The sequence below is a fragment of the Botryllus schlosseri genome, chromosome 3, assembly GCF_051294905.1.
Source record: "Botryllus schlosseri isolate E-star chromosome 3, Bs_hap1, whole genome shotgun sequence".
NCBI lineage: Eukaryota > Metazoa > Chordata > Ascidiacea > Stolidobranchia > Styelidae > Botryllus > Botryllus schlosseri.
Genome location: NC_137238.1, coordinates 35,943,701 through 35,955,800, shown reverse-complemented (window position 1 = coordinate 35,955,800; position 12,100 = coordinate 35,943,701). Strand labels below are relative to the sequence as shown.

Below are 12,100 nucleotides of genomic sequence, written 5' to 3'. Positions count from 1 at the left end.
CAGGGGTGTGTTAGGACTGTGTTGCCACTCGGGCATCGTGTCTGGGCGGGGGGGGGGGGGGGTCGGGCATCATGCCTGGAGTGTGTTAGGATTGTGTTGTCAATCGGACATGGTGTCTGGGATATGTTTGTGCTGCGCCAGACATAACTCAGACCTGCTATCTGCGCACTATTTTTATCCAGACGTGCTCCGGAGCTGATGCCTGCGCTCTAAATACCTTCAGGCATTGTCCGAAACGGATATCTGGACACAGACATGCGTCAGACGTGATGCCCGCGTCCTAAACGACGCGTTTTTGCTGATATCTGCGATAGCTAGGTATATCCACAGTAGTGGTAGCTGAGTATATCCAAATTTACAGTAGTGATAGCTGAGTACATCCACAGCTATCACTACTGTGGCTATACTCAGCTATCACTGATATCACTACTGTGGATGTGGATATACTCAGCTATCACTGCTGTAGATATACCCAGCAATCGCAGATATCAGCAAAAACCGCAAATATACAGGTCATATATTGGTCAAATGTCGTTGAGGACGCGGGTATCACGTCTGACGCATGTATGTGTCCCTTAAGCCCGCAGATATCAGATTCAGAATATGCCTGGGGGTATTTGGTGCGCAGGTAAGAGCTACGACGCATGTCCACTGTCCAGATTAAAATAGTGGCAGATATCAGGTCTGAGGCATGTTTGGCGCATCACAAACATATCCCAGACACGATGTCTGAGTAACAACACAGTCCGGACACACCACAGGCATGATGTCCGAACACCTTCCAGACACAATGTCCGAGTGACAGCACAATCCGAATTCCCCCCAGATACGATGTCCGCGTTGCGAAACAGTCCGAACACACCCAAGACATAATATCTGAACACCCCCAAGACACAATGTTCGAGTTGCAAAACAATCCGAACACCTCAGACCTGATATCTGCGCACTATTTTTATCCGGACATGCTCCGGAGCTGATACCTGTGTGCTAATTTCCCCCAAGCATGGTCCGAACCGGATATCTGCGCACTTAATAGACATAGACAAGACATGCGTCGGACGTGATGCCCGCGTCCTAAACGACGTTTGACCTATGACCTCTATATTTGCGGTTTTTGTTGATATCTGCGATAGCTGAGTATATCCACTGTAGCGATAGCTGAGTATTTCCACATCCGCAGTAGTGATATCTGTGATAGTTGAGGTGAGTAGCCTATATCCAGAGTAGTGATAGCTGTGGATATACTCAGCTATCACTACTGTGGATGTGGATATATTCAGCTATCACTACTGTGAATATACCCAGCTCTCGCAGATATAAGCAAAAACCGCAAATAAAGAGGTCATATATAGGTCACGCGTCGTTTAGTACGCGAGTATTACGTCTGACGTATGTCTGTGTCCACTAAGTGAGCAGATATCCGTTTTGGGCAATGCCTGAAGGTATTTAGTACGCAGGCATCAGCTCCAGAGCATGTCTGGATAAGAATTGTGCGCAGATATCAGGTCTGAGGTATATCTGGCGCAGCACAAAAATATCCAGACACGATGTCCAATTGACAACACAATCCTAACAAACTCCAGGCATGATGTCCGAGCCCCCCCCCCCCCCAGACACAATGCCCAAGTAGCAACACACCCCTGACATGATGTCCGAACACGCCCTAGACACGATGTCCGAATGGCAACACATTCCGAACACAACCTCGGCCCGGTGTCCGAGTTGCGAAACCGTCTGAACCCACCCCAGACACGATGTCCGAGGGGCAAAACAGTCCGAACTCACCCCAGACACTACGTTTCAATGGCAACACAGTCCGAACACACCAAAGACATGATGTCGGATCACATCCCAGACATGATGTCCACACACACACCAGACTCGATGTCCGAACGCACCCTACTACTACTGCATTTCCATGTGCAAATGAAGTGTGCTCTTGAAACTGCAATTTCATCACTTTACAGTCAAATAGCCAAAATCAAACAGCTATGAACGAAGTCTCCTTGAAGCAAACTTTCATTTAAGATCCTATTTTCCAAAGTATTTTAATATGTTTTTGAGCAATCCGCAGTCTAAATCGTGTAACGCCTGACTGATTTTAGACCATTGACCAAATTCCCCCTCAATTTAACCTTTGGCCCTAACCCACAGGGCATTAAATTTTACTTGGAAATATAGACGATCAGACAAGCTTCAGATAAATCCAAGTGCCGTATCTCAACTGTCGTCTAACATCTAGCTACACCTTCTTGAATATTGCATTGATAAAACCTGAAAGTGCAGACCCGAAATGAGCAGAAAATTGTCAATTTTCAAAGTGACGTAACTTTTGACCCCCAAGTCCAATTTTCATAAAATAAAGTTCATCCTGTTTGGAATTAGCTCATCTGTGCGTGTACCAAATTTCAGGAGATTTGGAGAGGTAGTGGTGGGAACATCGGTTGTCTGTGCAGGGAATTGCCCTCATATCATTGCGCAAGAGCGTGCTACAAATTAGCTAGTGCTACCGACTGACGAAATATTGAAATGCATCGACTGGGGTTTTGCGTAAATGGAAGGGGTTTCGCGTTTCAAAAGTCGGGGGTTCCGACCCCCGAAACCCCCCCTCTGGCTACGCGCCTGTATTCGGACATACGGTACTATAGTAGCAACGCAATTCATAAATAAACAGTTATACACGCACGAGACAACACGCACTAATGGGAAATTTGTAGGTTATAGAGGAAATCTTTTTGTCTACATAAAATAGGTTTGTTCAACTGAATAATAGTAGACTCAAGCACTTTTAGATGAAACAAAGACCTACCACGCGCAATGACAGTGAACATATTGTCATCATAGTGCTGTGCACAGGCAAGGTTTTCACTCAAATGCTGACCAATTGACGAAGCATATGCTTGATAATCGTCATAGCAGTCTGTTTTGGCAGCCAATTTGCACTGACGTGCAAGCTCCGTGTGATCATTTGCGCATGTTTTTGACCGAATCAATTTTGGAATGTGTTGCTTAATACGCTCAACCAATCTTTGAGATGTACATCCTACATACCTACTATCACAGTGGCACTTGTATTGGTAAACAACATTACTTGCATTAAAGGCAGGAAGTACATCTTTTCGAGAGTTGGGCAACAAGGGTTTCGTTGTGATTTGATGGTTTTATGACAATCCTTGTTCATCAGCGTAAATCGGCTGTTCACCGTTGTTAATACAGCGTAAACATGCATGTGGTGTACACAACGATAAATATTATTTTACAATGGATATTGTATTGAAAGCTATATTCAAGTTCTGTACCACGAACCAGCTATTCTTGATCATAAACTTGAAATCCCACCTTTCTTCATGTTTTTTTTTCCAATCGCGTATCACCTCTATCCACCGTGGCCCGTAATTCGTATTATAGAGTAGAGAAGCGTATTGCCAATTAACGAAAAGCGTGTTGCCAATTAACGAGAGTCGACGGCACAGCACGCGATCTCTGGCTGAGTTAGTTTGCCTGCCGTTCGTCGCGAACGAAATTAGGTCGCTGATTGCTAGAAGCGTGTGCGGCAATCCTGGCTGAATGCTGATTCATCGCGTCAACGACAGGCCTTAACAATCGCATACACAAGAGGCCATGTGCGCAAGATATATTCGCTTGCGTAATCAGTCGCATCTCCAACAGGACTGGTGCGCCCAACATAACCGTTGGCCTGAGCAATTGCATCTGTAATTGTAATAGGCCTCGTGCGCAAGATGTCGTGTGTCGCTAGCCTGAACTATCGCGTCGCCGGCCTCGCAGGCCTTGGCTACTATCTATTCTCGTTTGGAGACAATGCCGTTACTTGTAATATGATTAGCGATCGTTATGAGATGATTGTTCGACAGTGACATCGCAAAACAGAACAACATCGTGTATGAAAACACAACTATTCATGAACTGCGAATGCAGGATGCGTACTATACACGGGTACGGGCTTTATCCCACATTTTACACACCATTTTAAGGGTGCATATTATACATGGGGGCGCACTATATTCGGAAAATTACAGTAATAGAAAAATCAAGTGCAGTGGCTCCCTAACTTTTGCCGCAATTGTAAAAAAAATTTGACTGTAAAAAAAATTTGACTTCTACCATAACTTCATCTCGAAACACCGTAGTGAATTAGCCGAAAGGCTAGGCCTATACCAAGGGTGGGCAATTGTTTTCCTCCGCTGGCCAAATTTTTAAAAAATGAATACGTTGGCGCGGTTGGCGGTAGGGCTGGGCAAAATCGAGTACCTGAGTGATTCGATTCTGAATCACGTATTATGCTTCGAGTCGAGTAATCGAGTATCACTTATTATGACGTCATATCACAATGTGATATGTCAAAGTTCAAATATGTACCTTTTATACCACCACAAAAAATATATGCCTGTTATCCAACACATTAAAAATGCTTTGCTGTCTTTTCGGCCATACCTATTTCATTTCACTTGGTGAAAATGTTGTGGGATGATCATGACGTCGGAAATGAGCTATTTCCCACAACGTTCTTAGCTTTGTACTATATGTTACGAATGCTACGATACGACCAATCAAAGTTTCGAGGCTTCAACAGTGAAAATGACTATAGAGCTATAATTTTCATTGACATATTTACTTTCAGTGTTGAGGAGCGTATAATTCTGTACTCGAAAACGTCGTGTTTTACTGCTCGACTCGAATCATTAAAATGATTACTCGATTCAGATTCGAGTACTCGAATCATTGTGCCCAGCCCTAGTTGGCGGGCCGAGTGAGAAAATTTGGCTATTTTCTCCAGCGCATTTTAATTTTATTTCTAAATTATATTGGTAATACGCAACAGAATCATTTTCTGGTGGTTTGACGTGAAACGTCAATATAGGCTGAACGTCCATGTGGTCCTCGGGGAGTGGAGGGTTGACCATGTACCCCATGTGGGTATCCATAAAATTTCGTATGGATGGAGTTGTAATGCATTCACACTATTTTGAGTTGTCAAAATGTGAATGCGACTGCTCGTATTGTAGGTTGGAAGACAGAAGTGACGAACCTAAAGCAATAGCTACTGATTACACTGGTCAGCACATATTTTTAGAGTGGTTTTGGGGATTCTGAAGGCCACTGATTCCGAATATGACCTTGGTTTTTTTCAAATTGGCTCCCATTGTGGAGATGACCCATGGGGTATTTTGACCAAAATCTCTCATTTTCGCGGTAATGACTAGATATAAAATCGGCTCAGTCGTACTATAAAGTTTAGAAATTCAATTAACTTGTTGTTTTTACACACAGAAGACTCTTTTAAATCAAAATACAGCAACATCACTTATATATAGGGGTAACAGATTTATCATAGTTAAAGACTTTCACGGATATCATGTAGGCCTACATAAATACACTCCAGTCATGTATAAGTATTTACCTAGATACTCAAATAACGTGGCAATAATTCAATCAGTTTTACGTTGACCACCTGTTGTAAATTTGAAATAATCAGTTGGAATGTAATATTATTAGTTAGTTTAAAGCACAATTGTTTGTTGCATGATTTTCGCCTGTAAGCTATTTAGTGCAGTTTCTCGAAAGGTTGCAGCAATGGTCTGCCATAATATGTTCAATTCCTACTCTCATATGCCCTGATATCTTTCTTTTGTTGTTCTGATGTCTTGGTCGAACCTCTCCCCTTGCTAATTAACATAGGAAATATATCAAGATGAGTAAACAGATAGTGAACTTTTATGCTCATGTTTGTGCTCAAGTTTTCGATATGAAGCTACTAATTTTCGAACCAACTGTTTGTAGTTGGGAGCTTTGTGATGATCTAAAAAGTTTTATTTACTACATCTTAGGAGAAATTTCATGCAGTGAACTCCTTTCCAATGTGAAATTGGAATCTTTCATTCGAATTCGAATATACCAGATACCAGATTTAAGCTTCTAGTTTGATAGGGTAACTAGGTATACCCAATTTGTTGACTCAGCAGAAAATTATCCATTTGAGAAATAAGACGCATTTGAGTATTGCAGTTAAGCTTTGCAAGAACAAAATTTATAGTTTTATACTGCTCCTTAATCTTGATAGAATGACCAATTGATACAGAAGAATATGTATTTCCGTTGTGCAAAAGTACAATTTTTGGCTTCACAAACTGCCTTTTTGACAAACAAATATATCGCATCATGTCATGTTAATATTGATAGAATGACTGAGAACGACATGATGGTTCTTCGTAGTCAATTATCTATTCATGCGCAGTACAAAATTATGAAAAACTACGATTTTCTACCTAGCAAGTGAAATATTTAAGGGTAAATACAGTAATTTGGGGCATTTTTAGGGTTATAAATATCTTCTGACAAAGAGCCAATCTGGCAAAACTAATCCGATATTCGTAATCAGCAACCTCAAAAACCCCAGAAACGGCTCTCGGATGTTCTGCCTAAAAAAAATTCATTTTGTCGGCCTGTGTTATTATTGGAAAAGTTACGGTCATCTTCCCTCTGGTCTTTTGGCCCTAGATGTTTTGCAGGGTACACACAGACTCATGACATACATATACAGATGATCTGTGCATATGCCTACCACAGTGACGTGCGGTAAGGTTTGAGGTTGGTGAGGCACTGATCTCCCTCTTCACCACACACACAAGTGAGGTAGGCTACCTGATACAGATACAAACAATCACATATGTTATTAACAGCAGCAAGAGAAAGCAGGTAGGTGAGAACATTTCCTCTGCACCCTGTATCAGCAAAACTCGATATATCAAATTTAAATGGATAGACGTCAGCCAGAGTGCGTAAAATCAGGATGAGATTCATGATTGGGGATTCATATTCCAATAACACAAGATTTGCAAATACCTAAACCTGAAAGGTTAGCTCATTAAGTTGACGACCTGTTTCTTATCACATTGGCAATCTACACACGCAGGATATTTAAACTACTCCTCGTCATCTGTTTCGTGTAAGCGGTGTCTTATAGAAGCCTGGAAGTGGGCCGTCTTACAAGTCGGCCGATGCCGATATGTAATCATAATATAGAATATCGACCTGGTGTTAGTGACTATTGCAGCTGGAAAAACCATAAAGGCCACAAAAAACGACAACACAGGCTTTGTAAGTATCTATCACATACGACAATATGGATGGAAATACATAACTGCGACATCAGTAAGGGGATGTATTTGCTCCGCATTACGCATTGGTAGTTGGTAGTCACTGGTCTCTACAACGGTTTCCAAAATCGATAGCGCGTATCATAGTGCTGCGATTGTCCGATTGTTAACGAATTGTGGACGAGGCAGATTCGTTTGTGCCTCACCTGGCCATTGTTTCTCTGTGTTTCCATTGTGCGTAATAAAGCCGAATTTCACATTCCCTGGCGATTTTAAAGGGGTTCTGGTGCTCTGACATTCTTATTATTCGGATTTTCATAATCAGTGCGACAATAGCATTTGATTGACATCAGTTATTTTGAATTCTGAGCTGTATATCCTGAATTGCATTTTGGCACGTGAGGCACGACCCGCCTGTGCCTCACCTCTCCTTACGCGCCGTATTTTCAAATAATGAATTTGAAAATTAGTGATGTTGGGTGAAAGATGTTCAAATTTAGTTAAATATGACCATCTATGAATTATATCAATAATCATTGAGGGTTTTCATAACTTTCTTTTACACACTCTGACGACAGGTGAGGCACTGCCTCACCTGCCTCCATTGACCGCACGGCACTGGCCTACCATGAGTGCATGGTGTGCAATTGTGCATATGACTATAGATAACTAACCTACGGATAGATACGCAACTCCCGTCGTTACGCTGGGGCAAACAGTAGCCTATTTCTTCTTGCTGAGTAATGTAACAGTAGCAAAAATGGTAGTGCCATAGCTGACGACCCGACCGTTGAAATTTAATATAATTGGTGTTAATCAAAGGACGTGTCTACCCGTCCGGTACCGGACGAACAGCCGCAGACCCTTATCTCGTGCTATTCGTCCGACAGATCTGTCAGCCACCCAAATGATAGTATTCCCGAATCAGACACCTGTATATATATGTGGAAGATACCCAGAGTTACAGAGTCGAGTCGCGATTTCTTGCTAATAAAAGCACAAGATCTGCATCCAAGGTGGCCGCCGATATCTGAGCTGATTAAGGATTGGTATTGAAGGAGGCGCTAGCTATTGCGCGATTGATGACTGGTGATTGAACACCAGACACGACAACCAATTTCAGGTGTTCGATCGGTAACCAGACCTGGGTAGCGAATAAATGACAGTCAACCGAAGTCTCTAAAAAGCTTCAAATTGTCCCAACGATACGTGGTCACATGAGCATGTCAGCATGTGTAATGTTTAGAATGAGGATCAGGTAGGGTTAGGTTTGAGGTCAAGATATATATACGGGTTAATATCAGGATTATGGTGGGGCTTCAATTAGGAGCATACCGGTCAAATCGGTAACCAGGAATGCGAATAAATAATACACAACCGAGGTCTGTCTGTCACTAACACATACGGTAACCATAGTAACAGGCTTACGTCACACAGTGCCGGACAAATAGCCGCTGCCTTAATCAAGAGTTAGTGTTGCACTGATTTCGAAAATAAAAATTAATATCTTGTCAGAGCAATGGAACCACTCCGAAATAGCCCTTAACGTCTGAAAATAGGCATTGTTCCAACAATGGCAGCGCCGCAACACAATGAACATAACAATGACCTATTTCATGGTACGATTGATCTGAAAAACGCTGATTTTCAGACTTTGATGGCTGTTTTGAGGTGGTTCCATTGCCCTGACAAAATTCAAATTTGTACTGTAAGAATCAGTGCAACAATAGCTTTCGATCAAAACCAGTTTTATAAACTTTCAGCGTGCTGGTTGCCAGCTATAACACTACCAATTTTGCTGCTTTTAGATTAGATAAAGGTCGAAAATGCATTACAAATACTGCACTGTTGCACAATACCTAAATTGCAGCTCCACTATACTGCAGTAATTGGCACTTATTTTCATAAAACAAACAATTTATAGGTTCAGGTTAGTTATATCGTACATCATTTCGATAGGCTAACAAAGATTTTCAACAAATATTGTAATTGGGGTACAAATATTACAGTAATTCGTAAAATAGCCCACAGTACAGTACTACCGTAATTTTCCGATTATAGTGCGCCGTCATGTATAATATGCACCCTTAAAATGACTTGTCTATTCTGGGAAAAAGCCTGTACCCATATATAGTACACAGCTTGCATTCGCAGTACATGAGTACATGAATAGTTGCGGTTTATTATTCGATGCTGTTCTGTTTTGCGCTGTCACTGTCGAACAATCGTGACATAATGATCGCTAATCATAATACAAATAACGGCATTGTCTCTAAACGAGAGTAGATAGTAGCCAAAGCCTGTGAGGTCGGCGACGCGATAGCTCAGGCTAGCGACACACGACATTTTGCGCACGTGGGCTATTACAATTACAGATGCGATTGCTCAGACCAACGGTTATGTCGGGCGCACCAGTCCTGTTGGAGATGCGACTGATTACGCAAGCGATGATATCTTGCGCGCACATGGCCTCTTGTGTATGCGGTTGTTAAGGCCTGTCGTTGAGGCGATAAATCAACAAGGATTGCCGCGCACGCTCGTAGCAATCAGCGACGTAATTTCGCTCGCGTACAAACGGCAAACCACCTCAGCAAGAGATCGCGTGCTTTGCAGGCGATTCTCGTTAATTAGAAACACGAATTTCGTTAATTGACAACACTCTTCTCTATTTGGCAGCGCGTTACACTCTATATAATATGAATTACGGGGCCCAATTGCTAGAGGCTATGCGCGATTTAAACAAACATGAAGAAAGGTGTGATTTCAAGTTATTGATCGAGGGATTTTTTTCAAGGCTTGCTGTACCCATGTATAATACGCACCCCCCCCCAACTTTAGGGCAAAAAATCGGTAAAATTTTGCGCATTATACATAGAAAATTACGGTACACCGATGCTGCAAGGCTTAAACAGTCATTCCACTTGATAGCAGTAAACCACTTAACAGTAATAGAAATTAAAGGCAAAAAGCTCTCAGCCAGGAGGTAGGCTATTTCTATATGAATTATATCAGTGTCAGGAAACTATATATATATATATATAGGCCTACTACACATACACGAGAGTATAACCATAACCACGTAACACTCCTTATCTTTTACTCACTGCAAGTACGGCGTATCATGAAAGTCATACTAGATAATATTAAATTGACTGACAGCAACATGGTTGAAGGCCGTCACGATATATTCCGTGAAAACTGTCGCGCTTAAATACTTGAAGTCCGGCAATACAGAACAGAATTTGCACCGAAATTTGAAATGTGTGGCATACCTTGTTGACATAACGAATTACACTCCCTCGGCTGGACGCCATCTTTGCTGAGACAGATTTGCTTCACCACGGACGTCGTACTAGCAAATGCCGAGAGTAGTACAGTTGCAGGTATATCCAGGTATTCAGGTATCGTCGTACAGTCGATACAGACAGTCAATGATACGGTAATCGTACAGAACAGTATACTTCTCTTTCAGTACAAAAGTGATATAGCCTCAAAGGCCCTGTGGATATAAAGCTGTATCAGCTGTACCAGCTGTATCAGCGGTATCAGCTGTACCACCCTGTGGATATAAAGCTGTATCAGCTGTATCACTCTGTGGATATAAAGCTGTATCAGGGCCTTTTGGGACAGCAAGGAGGGTGACAGTACACGACTTAGAATGCCTTACTAGGCTATTTCGGCACCTTACTTGTCCAGCGGCACGGGGCTACAATATCGGATCGAAAGGAAGGGACTGGCATTTCATCCAAACGTAGCTTTTTTCGTAAGCCACAGTCTTTGCAGTACTTCGATTCAAAGTGCAACGAAAAAATAACAGAATTCTTAGTTGGCTTCCAATCGCGTACATTCTCAAAATCTACCCAACTAAATTGCAACTACGTCTCATCAAATGGAAATTGAAAAGACGAAACTTTTTGCATAGTTGTCAAATATCCAGACAACCCCAAAGACAGCATGTGTTGACCATTGTCGATTATTTTGCCATGAGCCTAACCTGAGTGACCAAGTATAAAGCCACTGTAATATCGCAACATAAAGAATTATTTACCAAATGCGTAACGGTGTCCTACCTCATGGTATAAGCCGTTCAAATCTGCCGCTAAACATATCTACACTACAATAAAGAAACTGTCAACCGGTCATCCTTATAGTATTAGTTAGTCACAGTATCATTCTATAAATCTATAGCAAATCAAATTAGGTCACTAGCTCCCAAATCTAGACTGCTTCATAGTAGCACAATCACATGACGGTAACCTACCTAATACTATGAAATGGTGTAAACGGCCAAGCTTAAAACCTCATAACCTCCCTTCAACTCAAAAACTCGCGGAATAATGAAAACTGCGCTCTTCGAAATGCAAGGAGTCTGTTATGGGAAGCCTAATCAAAGCTATTCCTCCTGAGTCAATCGCAAATATCTGTTTTGCAAGCGTCTGCCTCTGCCTGTTAGCTCATGCAAATGGGGTTTGTGCCAGATAAGCCGTGAATATCGAAGCTCTCGAGCGGCATACGTACAATGTACATCATGCACGAATGGTAGTCGGCGTGTATATGCCGCAGAATCAAAGACAAATATATAACGGCTATTCATATTCTTATTAAATAATAATAATAATTATAATACTAATAACAATGAGTGACAATCATATACAAGATGAGCGATATCGACAAACCATCATTCGCTTTGATTTAATTTTATGACGAAAACGGCAATATGGTCTGGCTTGGAATAATGGAGGACACATTTTATGACTAATATTGCGCTTACGATTATGTGATCTAATACTGCTGTACCAAGTTTCAAGGTTGTCAATTTATGATTAGGGCAGGAATTTCGTTATCGAAGTCAAGTATGTTATTGTCGATCAGTATGAAGCAGTGATTTAACCTGAGCACTCCATCATTATGGTAGTGATTGTCCTATTCAAATCGACTATCTATAGCTGTGCGCAAAACTGTAACTAGACTGCGCATAGCCGATT

General features: G+C 41.8%; 1 protein-coding gene across 1 annotated transcript in view; it reads right to left on the bottom strand.

Annotated features, from left to right (window-relative positions):
* LOC145436461 (uncharacterized) overlaps nucleotides 1-10,604 on the bottom strand; it is a 58,572-nt gene extending 47,968 nt beyond the window's left edge. The window contains exon 1 of the mRNA XM_080313813.1: nucleotides 10,388-10,604. Coding sequence (XP_080169939.1) covers nucleotides 10,388-10,429 — 42 coding nt within the window. The 5' untranslated portion in view covers nucleotides 10,430-10,604. The remainder of the gene's footprint in view (nucleotides 1-10,387) is intronic.
* Nucleotides 10,605-12,100: the final 1,496 nt, after the last annotated feature.